Here is a 19403-nt window from a genome sequence, read left to right on the forward strand (position 1 = left end):
AGGCCCCCTGTATTCTTGTCTCTTATAAACTTTTCACGAATCCAAACTGACAGTTACGAACTGTCATTCATTTGTGGCGGGAACTTTTGACGTTTTTGGACTTATGTGTTGTTGTCTTTGCTGCGAACGTTGTTAAGTAAAAAAATATATACTTACTATCTTTATATCACTTTTCACTTATATTATAGTGATTTGATATTTTTTTAGATACTTACCAAGATTTTTATTAATGTCGGAAGAAATCTACTTACTGAGAAACTATTCCAATTATTTAATAATAAACCTAAAATCTTTGTTAATTTAGGTATAAAATCGCGTTAATCTCTTGTTCTTGAAGCGGCAATTAGGCGCCAGCTTTTACAACGGCCATAATTTTAATAGTCAGCTTCCTACAAAGATAAAATATATGACGGAGGGTAACATAAAGGGGCTGGCATATGTTGATTGTCAAATCTAAATTGTTTTATGTAATTTTGCATTTAGGATAGAGGACCTGGTACAGAAGGAACTCCAGTAAAGTAGTATTTGAAAATTTATTTTTAGACCGACTGCCTCGTTGGCCGAGTGGTTGCAAGTGCGACTGCCGGACAAGGGGTGTCGGGCGAAGTATTACTGAACTTTTTTCAGTTATTCGAAAATTTCTCAGTGGTAGCACAGAGTCTGGAAATGTGCCCGGTATATGGCAATAGGCTCACCACCTATTACATGGGACATACAACGTTAGTTGTGAAATGTGGGTGTATATTGGCATTATGTACCATAATGTGCACCTCTGCCTACCCCTTCGGGGATTAAAGGCGTGACGTTATAAAAAAATGATTTAAAATAAAGGTATGTAATATTATTGAAATTATTAATCAACATTCAAAAATCCAAACTCAATTTAACCCAAACGTATAATCTTGATCCCTATTCTATTAAAAATATCGACCAAAATATCCCCTTTTCTACCAAAAATAGCTTACCAATACATTGTCATATATCACGTCACGGTTCAATACATAACCTAAGCTACATAGCTCAATAACACTAGTTGTTAGTGCATGGATTAAGATTACTACAGATACCTACATATATGGGCTTTAAAACTAAGCCTCATAAAAGCCCTGTTATCAATCAGTAGCTAATTTTAACTGGTGATAAAAATATGCATGTGACAGTGCGGTTTCGATTCTACAATGGAAAATGTAGCTCTTACAAGCTTTTATTTAACTTTAAATATACGTGGGTATAGTGGAATCTTGCACATAAATTTTGAACCAGATATTGTACTCAAATTTTGTATAAACGAAGCCACTAATAGAAACTAGTTAATATATAATAACAGTACAGTAGGTACCTACTAGGTACATAAAAAAGATTTTTTATGTTAAACGATTTTAATGTCATCAAGAATTTGATTAATTCGATTTATCTATCATCGGCAAAGGGGCGAAATTCCAATTACAAGACCTAAACAAACAGGTAAAGCTAAAACCGTTTAAAAACGTTAATTCTCGCCAAAACGCGATCCTTTTGCAAAATTACACACACACTCACACAAACACATTAACACACGTACGCTCCTATCACCATACAAATTCATCTCTTTAAGCATAGGTACCCCTTTTTTAGTCTCCCCCATCTTGAGAACACGGAGGGTAGATCCCTCGTAAGACCTTGACATACTTTCGATCCGACTGTTACCGGATCAAACTGGATCGAACCGGTGCGCGGCGGTTTGTGAATGTGAGTGTAGAGTGCAGTTATTGCGAATTTATGTTTTATGTTAGTGTTGGAGAGTGGCATTGGGCGTACGATATTTTAATTTAGATTGAATAGAGATAGATTTTAAATTATTTCTTTTATGCATAAGTAACTGGTGAAAAGTTCGTCAAGTTTGTGCCTAACGAAATTATTATGCGTGTGTTTAATGTATTTCGCATATCATTCTTACGGCGACGAAACGGCTTCGACGAAACTGTTGGACCAATCCTCGAATAGTTTCAGACGACAATGGGACCTTTAAAAATAGACTGTAGCAAAAAAAACTTAAGTCAAGGTTATAATTATCATCTGTTTGCCTGGAAACTGGTAAAGGATCACAAGCAATACACAAATACACCATAAAAGCATATAAAACAGAATTATTCCTTTAATTCCTATTATTTAACCATGAATTTATAGGAATTATAACAAAATCTTCACCAATTTCACCCAGTTTTCCACGGCATTTATGTCTACAGACCCTGTAAGGCCGACCTGCATCAATTTCTCACGTTCCCTATAAATCCCCCGGTCGCCATTACGGCACGATATCGGGATTTTAAGATTTTACACTTTTCGTAAAACGTCGCGATTGTAATCTCGAAATGATTAGTAGAAGTGTTTGTTTCAATCGATGTGTTTTTAATGTGATTTTGTGTTTACTGTTTTGGTGCTTTAGTAAATGTGTAAATAATAATTTACATACCAACATACTTCTTTATTTTTCTGAACGTCGGATACACCGTGTATAAATATTTGTTCTCTTTGCCCCTCTGTAATTTAAAAAAATATATAAATATAAATTTACCGCCAAAATGAATAACCTATCTCGATAAGAATCGATTTTTGACATTAGTTGAATGAACTTATTGTCAAAAATTGATTCTAATCCACAGAATTTGAAACAAGTTAGAAAGAATTTGAACAAAGTTATTACGAGTATAATTATTAATATATACTGCTTACAGACAGGCTTATAGATCTTGAGCCAGGAGTTGAAATTATCAACATCTTTTTATGAAATGTAATTACGGATACCTACTAAACAAGTTTTTTTTTCACTTTACATCGAAAATGAACTAAAAAAATCGGATAGCAAAGAAAAGTGTCACACAGATCATTAACATTCAGTAACAGTAGGCAAAGGACATTAAATCGTTCAGCCTTGATTGTCAAACTGTTACATTTGTCACCGAGTGACGTCTAATTTCCTTACATAGTCTGTGGACGAAAGCGCGACACGAAACGTTGATGGCGGGAAATAATTAAATGGCGTATTTTAGTTAATGTTTTACTTACATAACTTCTCGCCTGTCTCCCATGGGGGTAGGCAGAGACAATGGACTGCCAATTGCTACGACTCTTACATACCTCTTTCGCTTCATCAACAGTCATCAGTCTTTAGTAAATGCTTTATCATTTTTTAACTGTAATTTTGGTTGAATGACTACTGAAGTATTATAGGTAGGATTATAGGGTTGGGTTTCCAAAAATTTAGCTCGGTTAGGTAGTACGGAACGAAATTAGGTATAATATTTTCTCTGAATTAAGCACTGAATCGAATAAAACCGAAATAAATCACTGAGTATCATCCTCACCTACTCTTAGTAGGTACCTTTTACAAACACAAATCTCATTTCCACAAACGAAATTAATAAAGAAACTTTTCTTTTGTTTCAGACGCCCGGAATACTTCAATTCTCTTCCTTGGACAGTTTCCTACACAAAAATGTCTAAATTAAAATAGCATTTTGATCTTCAAACACCAGAGGAGTGCAATACGATGTTGTTTTCTCATTAACGTCGCAACAAGCCTTCTCATATGCACAGAGAAACTTACAACGTGTTCAGAGATTCACTAAAATTACGTCAAAAATTACTACAAAGGACAACAACGTACTTTAAAGTAGTCGAATTCGTTAAAAAAGACGCAATACGATACTTCACGTACGACTACGAAATACATCAATAGCGTATTATGAACATATTCATAGGCAATCATTCTAATAATCTTGTTAAACTTAAACATTAAAAAGACAATAAAATAATCGTCGAAGTGTCGAAGTATAAATCAATTAAAATAATAATAATTTTAAGTAGAGCAATTTCGAATTGATTCTAAATTAAAAACTAAATAAATTAAAAAAGTTAACTACTAAAAAATAGCATAGATAAAAAATATCGATTTGACAGCTAAGATTGACAGTTAAAATGGCGGGAAAGGCTGAAGCGATTGGGCCGAGAAACGGTCATGAGTTGGCGCCTTTGAACGCTCGCGCTGACGGCAGCGAGCGACCTCATGGAGTTACCATCGTACTCCAGGGCTCAAGGGGCTCTCTGCAAAGAGAGGCTCCTGATGAAGACCGTGCGGCCTGGTCAGGCAAACTGCAGTTCTTCCTATCCATCATCGGATACTCAGTTGGTCTTGGAAATATTTGGCGGTTCCCGTACCTGTGCCAGCAGAATGGAGGAGGTAAGTTTCTTTTTAACTTATTATACTTAGAAGTAGAGACCTATCGAAACGAAACGAGAGCGCGTTTGGCGCTCTGATTGGCCAGTGCAAATGAACCAACCAATCGGAGCGCCGAACGCGCTCTCGTTTCGTTTCGCTCGCTTCGCTCTCTCGTCAAACATAAAGCAAACTCGTACTAAGGGTACAGATATTTTATACGGTTTTCGCCGTAGAATACTTATAAAAGGTAGTTCTTAGGGATGGATTTCGTGAACGTGGGATTACGTCGACGGGAGCTACCAGCGAAAACTAAACTTTCTAATTAAACTCTACGGAATTGGGCAATCCAATTAATTGTTTTGTTAGGTCAGTAGTTGTAAGGTGATTACTGATTAGTGTTTAGTTCTTCTTTAGCTGGCTATTTACGGACTAACTCAAGGTTTTTCTAAGTTTAAGTTAAGTTATTTTGGACGATGCGCGACGCACGAAATTAGGTTTAACGTCCCCAAAATTTTCTGCAAGATACCAGTACTAACTTTGATATCTTATTCAATACACCTTTTGCTAATGCTATTGGTATATTTTTAATAGCTTAAGTGATCGAAAATATAGGATTTTAGAGTAAGAAAAATAAATTGTATGTATTTGGTCGAATACAGGAATATTGTCCGATGTATGAAATGAAACTCATTACGTACTGCATTATAGGTTCTACGTGTGATCAGTGAAATACATATATTATTAATTGAGGTGTAGGTCGAGAATCAAAAGAAATTTGAAAAAAAGAACAATGATTGTATGTTGCTCACGTAATCAAGTTCAATTAAACTTTTATGAACAGAAGAATGTACAATATGAACGAATTATATCTTTATCCAATCATAAATTTTAAAATCGCGTGATTTTCTTTCCGTGTCTACCTTCAACATAATGCATTTCGCTTAGAAATTCGTTGAAGTTTATTCGAACTATCATTACCTAGACAGTTATAAAGGTTAATATTTATTTTGTTTATAAACTTGAATAGGTAAATACTAAAATAATTTATTATGAACTTATTTCTTCTGACCTTTAATTCTAAATAAAATAGATTGACTTGGCCATCGCATGAAAACACAAGTATATATGTAGATATATTAGTAGTATTATATGATTACGAATTATGATGGTATATTGCATGATTACGTGCGATGACCAAGTTGATCTATTTTATTTAAAACGTAAAATAAATGTATTATTCATATTATAACAATTTACCCAATAACTTAAGTAGGTACTAAATAAAATAACCAACTAGGTATTTATTACATGGATCTCACAACTTTTTACGGTAGAAAAACTGATAAGGTGCGAGACTTGAATTTTTTTACAGAATGTTTTTGATGGTACATAATTTTCAAAGTAAAATTCATTTCAATATTACGTACAAAATCGTGGCACAATACGGTTAACCGCGTCATTAGACCGGCTTAACACTCCATTCCATTCGTTGAACCAGTTTCAACCGCTTCAAACTGAAACAAGGCACTGAAATTAGCTGAAACCGCACCGAGGCTCGCGTTTAGGGTTGGTCACTTTGGCAATGAGGTCATATTTTAATACATTATAATGTATTTACATCTATTTGTCAGGAAGTTTGCAAATTAATCGTAGTAGGAATATTGTCGCACTAGTCATTCTGTGATGAGACATACGCCCGAATACTCAAACGCTACTCAATTTTAAGTTGTACTTAAATATCGTGCTATCTCTGTCATTTTATAAAGAATTGATAGTGACAGAACTACATTTGAGAGCGTCTTAAATTTGAGTAGCGTTTGAGTATTTGGGCAATAGAGAAGTTCAAATAAACCTACTACTACTATAACTTATAATAATATTGTACTGGCCACATTTGGCCTGTAAACAAATTAGGTATTGCTTAATAAATGGAATGACTGCTTCGTTGGCCGTTAGGTTGCAAGAGCGACTGCCGGGCAAAGGGTCCCTGGCTCGATTCCCGTGTCGGGCAAATAATTTCTGAGCCTTTTTTCGGATCTTCGAAAATTTTTCAGTAGTAGCATGGTGTCTGGAATCCTGCCCAGGATATGGTAATAGGTTCACCGGGGATGGGGAAGATTGGGAAGGGGGAATTGGGCCTCCCTATTATATGAGAGTACAGTAGCATTATATACGTGCTGTAATGTGCACCTCTCTGCCTATGCCTCAGGGAATAAAAGGCGTGACGATATAAAAATAAAAAAAGTTACCTACGCCGACGATAACTTTTATATTTTTATACAAATTATAGCTAAAATGAGCACTCTACCAACTCCTTAGGGACATAACAGACATGAAATTTCATTATACATCGGTCACCGACCTTATAGAGAAGTCTAATATCATTTACTTTTAAACAGCATAAAATGTAGCTGCACTTTACTTATTCAACTCCCTAGAGTACAGTTTCAAAGTGCTACCGATATGCAATAGTAATAGCGTATTGATTTTATAGAGCCAGTGTACTCACTGGTACTCAGGTCACACTGTTTGAGTCGCTCACATACATACATACATATATACATTAAATATACTTCATATACAGTCGTTAACGGCTAAGACTTTCTCGGCTTTAAGAGTACATATATACGCCTGTTTCCCTTGGGTTAGGCAGAGACAATGAAAAAGCGGTAATTAGTTATAACTATAATTAAACTGACTGCCGGGCAAGGGCTCTTGGGTTCGATTCCCGGGTCGGGCAAAGTATTACTGGGCTTTTTTCGGATTTTCGTAGCACGAAGTCTGGAAACGTGGTATATGGCAATAGGCTCACCCCCTATTACATGGGACTTGCAATATAAATTGTGAAATGGTAATGTATATTGGCATTATGTGCCATAATGTGCACCTCTGCCTACCAATTCGGGGAAAAAGGCGGGACGTTATAAAAAATATATAATTAAACTAATAATAGGTATAACTATTAAATGCCGAATTGGAAAATCAAAACAAATTAGGGTAATGCACTAATAGGATTTTCAACTTTGACGGTGTCTATTTCTATAAATTTTCAATTTCAAAGTCTACTAACTACGACGTTCTATCGGATGTTTAGTATTAGGCGTGAATTTATAAGAAAAAGCAGGCAATATTTTACTTGACAACCAAGTCTAATCTCTTTTTTACTAAAAAAAATCACTGTTTACTCGCGTACATTAATGGAGAAGAGCTCTACTAGTTTCGAATCACAGAGGGACACCTCATCATGAGCAGCGTGTGCAGCCTACAGACGCTGCACGTCGTCGCTACGTCTGCGAAATTAATAGAGCTTTTCTCTATTGTAAACCGTGATTTTTAAGTTAAATAAACTAAACATGTTTAAACTCAAATTCCATAATAACATTCTCATTTCCAAACCACAACTGTTGCAAAATGTACACCACTACACAACACTGCTAACCCCATAATTGAGATGTTATGATAGCGATCCCACCTTTGCAACCGTAACCCTTTTCCGGACCACATTTCGCGACGTCCCTACTCCCTAGGGGGACGGGGGGACGGAGATATCACCCCCCACCCCCCTTATACATACATGTGTAAATATGTGTGTGTAATGTGTGCGTGTGTGCGTATCTGTCTGGCCAGTTGCGGATCCAATAGGATTACGTGGTTACATGTGACACGTGGAATAGTAATCATGGAGTGCTAACTATGTTGTGTTGTGTTGCAACTTGCTGTGTGCATACAAATCAGTGGTGTTTGTGTTGGGTATTCAAATTGGATTGGACTATTAGATTATTTGAAATTGTAGGTAAATGCATCATGGTATTTTGTTTGTTGACGTATTTAAGCGTTACTAATATGCTTCAGTCCTTACTTTAACAATTTGATTATGTTTATATTTTTTATAGTCTCGGGTTCGATTCCCGGGTAGGACAAAAGTATTACTGGGCTTTTTTCGGTTTTTCGAGAATTTCTCAGTAGTAGCATGGAGTCTGAAATTGTGTCTGCTCTGCAATAGGTTCACCCCTATTACATGGGACTTACAACACAAATGGTGAAAAGTGGGTGTACATTGTATAGCGGCATAACGGTGCGTTGTTATTTAATTCTCAAAAATACATAAAAACTATAAAACACACATATTTTACACAACCTCCCTAAATCTAAAACTAAAACATTTTAACCACAAGCCCGTTAACACAATTAACCACATTATCACTCCATGCCACCTTACTTCATGGCAAAAATCTACTTAAAGCCACAATCTGCAATCAAAGCATGAAAGCAATTTGCTATGCACCTGTACTATATACTTTACCTACCTATATATACTTCAGCCCGGGCAAAACGTCCACGCAAGCAATTTTCATCCTTATGCACCATAGAAATAAAATTGAAATTACTGTGGAATATATCATGCACCTACGTTTAGTATTATATGTATGTATAAACGTCGTCCCGGGCATAGCTGTAGCTGTCAAGCAGATGATTTTGCACCTTGTTCCTATAGAAATAAAATTGATATTGCTATGTGTACGGTGGTAGTGCAAGGCTCGCTTTCAGTAACGAGCAGATGATTTTGGTCCTTGACTGTGTTGGAATAAGATTGGTATTTCTGTGGCGTGTGGTAGTGCAAGTCTCGATGCTAGCTGCATCGATCTGTTTGAGGGTTCATAGTGAACGATATGAAAGGTCGGTGTTGAGAGCATATTGGCTAGGGAGTAGTAGGGAGATGTGATTTTAATTAATTAATTTTGTTGACTATTTATGCACTGCTTTATTAATAGTTTTGTGGGGCTTAGTTTATAATTAATATATAAGATTCTTACCTGGGTGGAAGTGGAATAAATATTAGTTTGAAAAAATAGTAACGTAAAGTTTGAAATAGTAATGATTTTTCCTAAAGTAATAATGCAGTGGTAAACCGCACGCATTCGCACAAATACACAATACCTATTGTGTATGTGAATTTGTTAAATGTCCGATTAAGTAGAGATTCAGTGACCCCACAGTCAAACCATTACAACGATTTTGTGGGGCTTAGTATATAAAAATGTAATGGAATAAATAAATAAGTAATCGGAACACTGATAGTCACACAAAAAAGTAATTCGCTCTGTAATCAAATACGCGACACGTTACACAGCAGTCAGTTGCCTTACCACTGTAAAAAAGAAATTACCACTCTAGGTCAAAGAACAACTCCGCTTAAATAAATTGAACATGTGATTAGTCAACTAGTTTGTATTATTAAAATGTGTACCATAAAAAAAACTATTAAACATGTGTATAGATTGCCAGCCTACTAAACAATGAAAATAATTTCGAAGCACATTTGTTTTAAAAACCATAAAAACTTAGTCCTCTTCAAAAAAAAAACATACAGAATCAAAATAACCGATAGTCTAAAATAAAAAATCTCTCTGTCTACCACTTCGGTAAATAAGTCGTTATATTACCATTATATAACCAACAAACCACTGCAAATACATACCAAGAGCCTTGAAACTAAAGTTACTTAGATACCTTCTTTCGTAGTCAAAGGCTACCGTAGCACGTAGTCCCGTAGCACAGACTACGAGATACGTAGCAATTTCGTAGCACTGTAACTATTTTAAATTCAATCTCCAATTTTTGCATGTATTATGTAGGGCATGTAGGCTATATAATAAAGTAACGTAAAGATTATATTCTTTCGTAACCAAAGGTTACTGTAGCCCGTAGCAAATACTACGAGCTACGTCGCAATTTCGTAGCACTGTCGCAATTTAAAATTCAATCTCCAATTATGCATGCAATATGCCTATTGTAAAGGGCCTGTAGGCTATATGATAAAGTAACGTAAAGATACTTTCTTTCGTAGCTAAAGGTTACCGTAGCACGTAGCAAAGACTACGAGCTACGTCGCAATTTCGTAGCACCGTAGCTATTTTAAAATCAATACTTAGACCAGACAACGCGGTGTCTAAAAATAGAATGAAAGTTTATGTGATTAGATAGAACGTAAATAAAAATAAATACCGATTCTTATCTAACAATTACACCCTTATTTTGTTAGTATTAAGAGCTATTTTTCAACAAAAAAAGAATTGAAAGGTCATGTATGGAAAAAATAGATATATCGTTTACAATAGGTCTGTATTGTTTGTTCGTAATGTGATTCGTATGCTTATGTAACAGATACGGTGGATGTTATTGCCTTTAAAAATGTTTTGTTGAAAGGTCAGGCCTTATTTTTGGATATAAATAGACCTGATGTATTAGGAAACTGACAGTACCCATTTCAGTTGTTAAATATCCATTTTCTTTTTCTGTCTCTATTGTACTGAAATAAACAGCTTCGGGTTGGCATCAGCTCTACTGAGTCCGACCTATAGTGCCCAGTGGCGCCCTACGCACGTGTCTGGTTTTGGTCGGGCGGCGAACTACACTTGCTCGCCGTCCGCAGACTCGCACTTACACTGACCGGAGATCATCACGCGATCTCCGACGCGACGCTGGAATGTCTCTCTCGACAGCTGGGGCGTGAGTAGGTTCGTTACCTCACGCGCCCTGCCTCTTCTTTAACTAGCATGACTGCTAGTCATAGTGGGAGGAAACGGTTTCCCAGTCCACCTCGCTCCGCACCATGGTTTGAACTAACGCTGGATGTGAGAGGTCACCGTCACCAACCGCATCCCTGACGATACGGCGGTGCTCAGCCCATGCAGGGCACACCACCACCGTATGCTCCACCGTGTCCTCCGGGCGGTCCTTGCAGTGATGACACCAGGGCGCTTTCTCCCGCCCAATCAGAAACAGGAAACTACGGAAGCTATATGAAAGGGATACCGTTAAAACTGACTATAAAGCACTATACAACACTATAATAGTGTCGTAGTTATATTTAAATCTAACCAATTTTCGTTGGCAAAAGTGCAACGTACCGAGAACAGAGTGAACAAACAAACGGCCAGTGCAAACAAACTGCTAGTTGGTTTAAATTGTTATTAAGCTGACCCTTTATTACTGCATCGGTAGTCAGGTTGCAGTGCGGCGTTGAATTTGATTCGTGCCTTGGGTAGGAAAATTATTTTATTGTATTGGGGTTTTGAAATTCATAGTAATAGGAGAAAATGTAAATATTATGATAACAGACAAAATTAAACTATGAGCAAATACTTAATAAAACGTTTTGTTTTTTTGAGGGGGAAAACCTTCCAATGACTTCTCCCGCCTTGGATGAGGCGGGAGGGAGTGTCAGACTCTTACTGACTAAAAACCACCCTGTTCCTTCTCCTGCTTTGAGCCAGAGCCCCGGTAACTAGATAATAACCCTCCTAAGTATATAATTCTCCTAAGCCTGAGGAATACTATGCTGAATACCACATTAAAATCGGGTTCAACCAAACGTGTGATAGCACAAACACACATACAGGTCAAACTGAAAAACTATTTTTTTGAATTCGATTTAAAAAGTTTACGTCTAACATACATACATACAGAGAGAAGAACCACCTTTTTGTAAGTCGTTTGAAAAAGTTTACGTTCATGAATTTAAGCGATAGATATACAATACCATATACAGGCAGACAGATAAATCAAAATTACATAGCTTTGGCATCGGACTAGAAATGCTTTACAAAAGAAAAAAATAACAGAACGAAATGTATTTTTCTTTTTCAAGATATTTCCATTTCATCTAACTTCTTTACATACATAACTGATAACTCTTTTATAACAAAACTGGTACTATCATATTAAATTAAAATAAAAAAGGAAAATGTATTTTTTGGCAAACTGCCAGAGTTTTTACAATATTCGGTCGGGTACCTTACCTACATCAATTATGTTGTTAAACCCTTTTTGTTTTTTGTTGTCTGGGGACACACTGCTGTACAATCCTTTACTGGAACCATTTCGTCAAATTTTCGGGCCCCTAGTTCACAAATACTTGGCCATTGAGTTGTCAGCCAGTTATATATATATATATATATATATATTATATATTATTAATATTATAAAGCTGAAGAGTTTGTTTGTTTGATTGTTTGTTTGTTTGAACGCGCTAATCTCAGGAACTACTGGTCCGATTTAAATAATTCTTTTTGTATTGGATAGTGCATTTATCGAGGAAGGCTATAGGCTATAAAACATCATGCTATAACCAATAGGAGCCGAGCAGAGCGGGTGAAACCGCGCGGAAGTAGCTAGTTTACTATAATAATAAAGAAATCAGATATCAGTATAAGAGTATATTTTTTATGGAATAGATGGCAAACGAGCAGACGAGTCACCTGATGGTAAGCGATCAGCGCCGCCCGTGGACACTCGCAACACCAGAGGAGTCATATCAGCATAAGAGTGTTGGGGAGCACTTAGAAAGCATTTTCCTAAATTCCCATGGGAACGGGAATCACCTGTTTATGCGTAGGAAGTCGCTGGCAAAAGCTATTTAGTAAATTAATAAATAAAACATGACGTAATATTATGAAATACCACATTAAACGACTACCCAGAAACCCAAATACCAGTACTAAAATAGACTAGCAAACCATTAAAAGTAACAAACTAAATAATCGTAGAGCTAAAACTACACCTACGATTAATTTTTAATTTAACTAAGTGTACAATACACATCAAGCTACACATAACCAGTCTAAACTGACCTTTGAATTTGAGAAAAGATCATTTAAACAGAGACCATGTTAAACCGGTAAAAATAGCTCCTCGGCTTCACAACAAGCTATACAAAACCAGTATAAACTGACCGCTGAATGTGAGAAAAGATCATTCAAAGCGAGGCCAGGATAAACTGGTTTTGTATAGTTTTATATGTAGCTGTATATTATACATACCATAAGTGCTTGTCCTTGAAAATACTGTCGTGGACATTTTCAGGCGACATGTTTGCGTTCAAGGCTGTTTTTATTTAAATATGTGTATCACATACACGTGCTTTTTTTTACTAGCTATTTAGGTTTAAAACATTACTTAATATGCGAATGGAAATCTTAGCTGGAAAGCGTGATGACAGAAAATGACTGAATGATTTTCAATGTGAATTGGAGGTTTTTGGACATATTTTTATTTATGAGATATTGAATATAATACTATTATTAGAACTTATGGCGGGATATTTACTATGTTTATTTACTTCCATGAGTTTCCAATATTTCGGCACTGTTGCAAGCGCCATTCATGGCGCTTATATCCCGTCATAAGTTCTAATAATAGTGTTACTGACCATGTCAGTTTAAAAACTTGAATAGAATAGTCCTTCACGTAGAAAGAGAAGCCGCCACCTGCATCGCTTCATCTACTTTTAGGGAAGGCCTTTGTTCAACAGTGGACGTCTTTCGGCTGATGATGATGATGATGAATTGAATATGATGGTCGTTCTTCAATGCAGCGTTCTTTGTCTAGTAACCATAACAATTTTTATTTGTCATTGATTTACTTCGCAACTCTTCGTGGTCTCAAACTGTCCTTGAACGGCACTGATTACTTACCATCAGGTGATCCGCCCCGCTGGTTCGTCTGCAGTCCGTTAACACAAAAAAGCAAGCTTCAAGCTTCCTTGTGCGAACTGCTAAGGAGTGGAATTCTTTCCTAGAGTCTGTGTTTTCTGATGGGTATAATCTGAGTATTTTCAAGACCCGAGGGTATAGGTTGTTCATGGGCAGACGGGCTCCATTGTGGGCCGCATCATCACTTACCATCAGGCGAGATAGCGGCCAAACGACAACCCATCCTAATAAATCCTAATAAATATCTTCTTTGTCCACAGGAGCGTTCCTCATCCCGTTCCTGATCATGTTGGTGTTGGAAGGGATCCCTCTCTTCCTGATAGAGATGGCTATCGGCCAGAAGATGCGGCTCGGCTCCCTGGGCGTGTGGAACACCATACACCCGTGGCTCGGCGGTATCGGCATATCCAGCTGCATGGTCACTCTCTTTGTGGCCCTGTACTACAACGTCATCATCACTTGGGTGTTCTTCTATCTGTTTAATAGTATTCGGGTGAGTTGTATTGTTATTTACTTAATTAATTATATGTATATACTGGTTTTCTGAATCACTCTATCAATTAAAAATTAAATGGCTGTGACGTATGGACAGACGGACGGACAGACAGACATACCGAATCTATAAGGGTTCCGAGTATTGCCATTTGGCTACGGAACCCTAAAAACTCCATCAAAAGCCATTGCGTTGTTTTAAAGAACTAAGCACACGTAAGGACATACTGAAACAGCAGCTTTGTTTTATACTATGTAATGATTGTATTCCAAATGTACAAATGCAGTCAAAAGTACTCTTGCTCTTCGTAACTATCATACCAGCAAAAAAATTACACAAAACTGTGATAGAAAAATAACCGTCCTTATAAAACAATCCTCTTGAAATCTGCGTCAGCCAACAATGTTGCAAGTCTGGAGTGTGACACAGTGAGCGCGCGGTGTATCTTTTATGCGGGATTCGAACCCAACACTTATGCAGCCACCGGCGAACGACTCTAACGTGCCAACAGCGTCGCGCGCGCCGGAATATGCGCATGATTTCAGGCAGAGGGCGTGATGAGCGCAAAACTCGAGTCACCAGTAGTAGTGTCGCTAAATACTGCTCATTAATGTGAGCCTGTAGCAAAGCTTGAAACTAGTCGAGTTCTACATCAAACAGTTACGTGAGTAAGCCGATAACATAATAACTAACAACCCTCCTTTTTCCACAGCTGTCTGCCGACTCTCTACCCTGGGCCCACTGCCCCGTTGACAACGGCACTCGTGAGGCAGAATGCAACAAGGCTTCCTCGACCGTCTACTTCTGGTACCGCGAAGCTTTGGACGCGTCGCCTTCCATCGACGAGCCAGGAGTACCGAGGTGGTGGATTGTTCTGTATCTCCTTCTGGCTTGGATCATCGTCTTCTTTATTGTGATGAAGGGGATCCAGAGCAGTGGAAAGGTGAGTTTCTCTCTTCTGCTATATGGTTTTTTTTATGGGGAGAAATCATTGGAGAGAGAGTCAGACTGTTACTGACTAAAAACCACCCGTTCCTACTCCTGCTTTTCAAGCTGGAGCCCCGGTAAACTCACTAGGTAGTCCGCAACTTTCAGTTATATTATATTTTCTTTATAAGATTTTAGAAGTATCTAAGCTTTTTTGCAAAAACCGTCGTGAGACATACACAACTACTAAATTAATTGGACATACAGTTTATTTACGTGAACTATAGGTATTTGAGAAAAACTCTGCAACTTTCAAGTCAATCCAGGACTCTTGTTGCACCATCATTTCCCTGGAGGCAGGATCCTCCCCGAAAAGACTCCTTGACTATGATGCAAGGGAAATCATCATGATCATCAAACACTGCTTTGTTTCAGGTCGTGTATTTTACATCTCTGTTCCCGTACATCGTGCTGACAATCTTCTTCATCAGAGGCGTCACGCTCCCTGGTTCTGCCGACGGCATCATCCATATGTATAAACCGAAGGTAAGATCTACATACTTAGTTCAGAAGGAATTTAGGTAGAAAGGAGTGTGAGAATTACTAACTTCTAGTGATCTACTGGAATACCTAACTGTACTAACAGACCATAAATACTGATGGAAAATCGGTATTTTGGCGGTTTAATTGTAATATGGTTACTTTCAAACGTTAATATATTTTGCTATTAACCGACTCCCAGAAGAAAAGAGGTATTTTTATAATAACTATCTTGAGACATACTAAATTAACTAAAAATCACGGTTTACTCACGTATATTAATGGAGAAAAGCTCTACCAATTTCGAGTCACAGAAGGACTCTTCATCAGACGCGGCGACGTTGCGCGTTTTAGTTAAAAGAAAAGAGGTACTCACTTCATTTTTATACTTACTTTTTTAAACATGATCTCTAAGAATTACAAAATCAAAAAGCCAAATAATACATTACCCCAACTCAACATAATACGTAACAATTTGCCCCTAAAACAGTGACAGCGTTCTACGAAGTATCTTTGATAAAGCAAAGTGAGTCTAAAAATAGTTTCTTTGATGTCGTAAGTTACACGAGTCCGTTTGCTTTTACGAGGCTCCCGGGGTCACACATATAAACCTTTGCGAATAAATCCAGTGTAATACTGTCGCCATTAAAAATATTACACTTTACTGTTGGATGTCTATAAAGATGATCCCGGTTGTTAAATAAATGGCAGTCTCAATGTCAATTACTTATCTAGCGGTAGATTTACTGAGAAGAAATGGATTGACACATTTTATATGAAGCTTAAGTTCAAATTATATCTTTCTATATTCTACATAGGTTCTGGTCTTTGTGAAATGTGTAGTCCCTTAGTCGATTCTTAAATACGGCACTCACACATATCATCAGCCTATAAGTGGCTACTGCTGACCAAACGCCTCTTCTCACACGGAGAAGGTTTGAGCATTAATCACCACGCTTGCTCAATGCGGGTTGGCGATTTCAAACTTATAATTAGTAATTATAAGCCCAGGTTTCCTCACGATGTTTTCCTTCACCGTTTGTCAGTGGTGTCTAAATAATCTTATAAAGTACATATAACTCGAAAAAGTCACATTGGTACTTCTCGTTGGTAGGTTGCAAACCCGCTCTGTCAGGCATAAGAAGCGGGCACTCACGACATTACATGATACTATGACACTCGCGGGAATACAAAATTCCACTTGAAAAAAAACTTGAACCATACAAATATCTAAATAAATAAACCTTTCTTTACAGCTGGAGAAGTTACTAGATCCAACAGTTTGGTTGGACGCGGCGACTCAAGTCTTCTACTCGTTCGGGCTTGCTTTCGGATCGCTCATCGCCTTCGGTTCCTATAACCCTCCGAACAACAACTGTGTGAGGGATGTCCTCTTGGTCTCCGTGTGTAATGCCCTCACTGCCATCTACGCGTCCGTCGTGATCTTCAGCATACTTGGATTCAAGGCGTTCACCATGGTAGAGACGTGCATGACCAAGTGAGTGGTGCCAATGTTGGTACAAATATTTATGTTGGCTTTTGGTGTAAATGGCAAATTAAGACGTTTTATGGTGCTTTTCCACCACTGATGGTAAGCTATGTAGCTATGTTCCGAAGATGTGCCACCGTAAAGTAGCGGTACGAAAAAGATGCTCAGCTCGAGTATACGATGTATCGATAGTAGAGCCATTCATAGCACGCATCCATAGCACGCATCTTTCCATATAAAAACATAGCTTAGCTAAGTCCGTTTCCACTAGTTCTAAGCAAGCTATATGTACCTAATATCATCAGATACCTAACGTATTATACACAAAAATATAATCGAATTTGATCAATCAATTCGGTAGCTTTACGCGTTTATACATTTTAATATTTTTTCAATTTACATATAGCGCAGTAATCTATGAAGATACTAGAAATAAGTAATTACTACTGAAATAACACATATATTAACAATAGGCATCGTAGGAAAAATCCTCTGGTCAATCAATAAAGCAGTGCTATCATTTTATATCTGTCAATCATCATTAATTGGTTCCCGCTGTTATATTTATTGTTTTGATTGCTCTGTATCATATAACATCTACTAGTAATAAGAGGTAGGCAAATATCTGATTATTTCCAGTTTTTTCAGTTACTTATATCTGAATATGATACTGAATCTTTTACCAAAATACCAAAGTACTGAAACTATAAAAGTCTTAACAGTCCATTGCTAGACATTGGGCTTCTCAGCAGTTCTGTCTTAGAGGGGTTTGCCATAATCCCCGCTTGGTATTCGGGCTGGATATCACAGTATAAAATTTTCAGGCACTAAGGCGTGCTACGTCAAAATGTATTCACATATTTTGTTCTTTAAAAAATCTTACCCCACATTAGAGTTTTCTCCTGTATCGTGGGTGCGTTTACAAACATACAATTTCACACACACATGACACCCAGACCTGAAACAACAATTTGTTATTGAGAGAGAGAGAAAGAGAGAGAGAAACAAAAGAGTTGGTCCTTGCGGGAATCGAACCCGCTATACGTTGCGCGGCAGCCGGTTGCTAAGTCCAATTTGACAGTTTGTGACTCGCATAAAGAGTTGCTCCATGTCTTAATCGCCGATACACATTCCGCGGCAGCCGTTTGCCAAGTCACCGCACCAATTTGACAGAGCCTTAATAAAAAGCGAGAGGATATAATAATATGTTATGGAAATGCCAACAATAATTTAATTTGAGCAGGGGCTCGAAACCACTTAACAAATAAGGTCGTTGATCAATTAATCACTTTATAGCCTTCCAGAGCGTGCTATAGTTCAGATTGCACTATATTTGATAGCCTATAGTCTACGAGGCTATTAGCCCTGATTGATGTGTTGCCACCATTTCAAATTGCATGCACGACCTTCCCCCAACTAAATATAGACGTTCAAGGTCGTAGGGTGAATACCGACTTTGTGTTAAAGGTTGAAAGTTGATTTTGGTTTGTGTGATTCACTTTCTGGAGTTAGGAATGAAGATTTGTATCTTTATTGTTTTGTTTTTATTTTTATTTTTTTGTACAATATTGGTAAGTAATATGGACAATGACGGGGTATATAAATTGAAAATTTATTTAGTCCGTCAGTTAGGTAATGAAAAAGTAGTATAAGATAAGGTGTAGATGACTATCTTTTATTTAAAAGTCCGTCTTGTAGATTATTTTAAAAACAAACCAATACAACGCACTGTCGACCATAATATATTTATTTTAAACTAGCTTTTGCCCGCGACTTCGTTCGCGTGGAATAGTGACTTCTGGCAAATTTTTGGTTTTAACCACATAGTTCCCGATATCACAAAATAAAAAAATGCGTGTCTAATATTTTTTCATTACCTATAGTTTTCAATGTGTGAATATGCCTGTTTGTCTATCGCTTAAATTAACATTAAACAAGGAATACTATACTGCACTATAGGTACTCTATATGCTTTCATAAAAACTTCTACTAATTTAAACTATACTTTTCCAGGGAGATCAAGATCCTGGCAGCCCTGAACGTGTCAGGGTTCACTCCGACCTCCTCCCACGACTATTACCGCGAGGAGTTCGACAACCTGAACGATAGTCTGGTGGCCAAGTACAACCTCACTGGGTGTACCATGAGCAGGCAGTTGGAAGAGGTAAGATGGCTATTTGGATATTTTGCTCTCAATATCTTTGCAGTGTAAGAAACTTTGCAGACTTTTGGCAGTAAAGATACTTAATTTAAATTAAACCT

The 19403-nt window shown here is 37.3% G+C and overlaps 1 protein-coding gene across 3 annotated transcripts in view; it reads left to right on the forward strand.

Annotated features, from left to right (window-relative positions):
- LOC118277107 (sodium-dependent neutral amino acid transporter B(0)AT3) overlaps positions 1-19403 on the forward strand; it is a 60466-nt gene that overhangs the window by 9372 nt on the left and 31691 nt on the right. For all 3 annotated transcript variants that reach the window (XM_035595786.2, XM_050696246.1, XM_035595789.2), the window contains exons 2-7: positions 3427-4219; positions 13953-14185; positions 14898-15128; positions 15548-15658; positions 16909-17150; positions 19155-19305. In XM_035595786.2, the coding sequence (XP_035451679.2) occupies positions 3958-4219; positions 13953-14185; positions 14898-15128; positions 15548-15658; positions 16909-17150; positions 19155-19305 (1230 nt within the window). In that variant the 5' untranslated portion in view covers positions 3427-3957. The remainder of the gene's footprint in view (positions 1-3426; positions 4220-13952; positions 14186-14897; positions 15129-15547; positions 15659-16908; positions 17151-19154; positions 19306-19403) is intronic.

The sequence above is a fragment of the Spodoptera frugiperda genome, chromosome 10 (assembly GCF_023101765.2).
Source record: "Spodoptera frugiperda isolate SF20-4 chromosome 10, AGI-APGP_CSIRO_Sfru_2.0, whole genome shotgun sequence".
NCBI lineage: Eukaryota > Metazoa > Arthropoda > Insecta > Lepidoptera > Noctuidae > Spodoptera > Spodoptera frugiperda.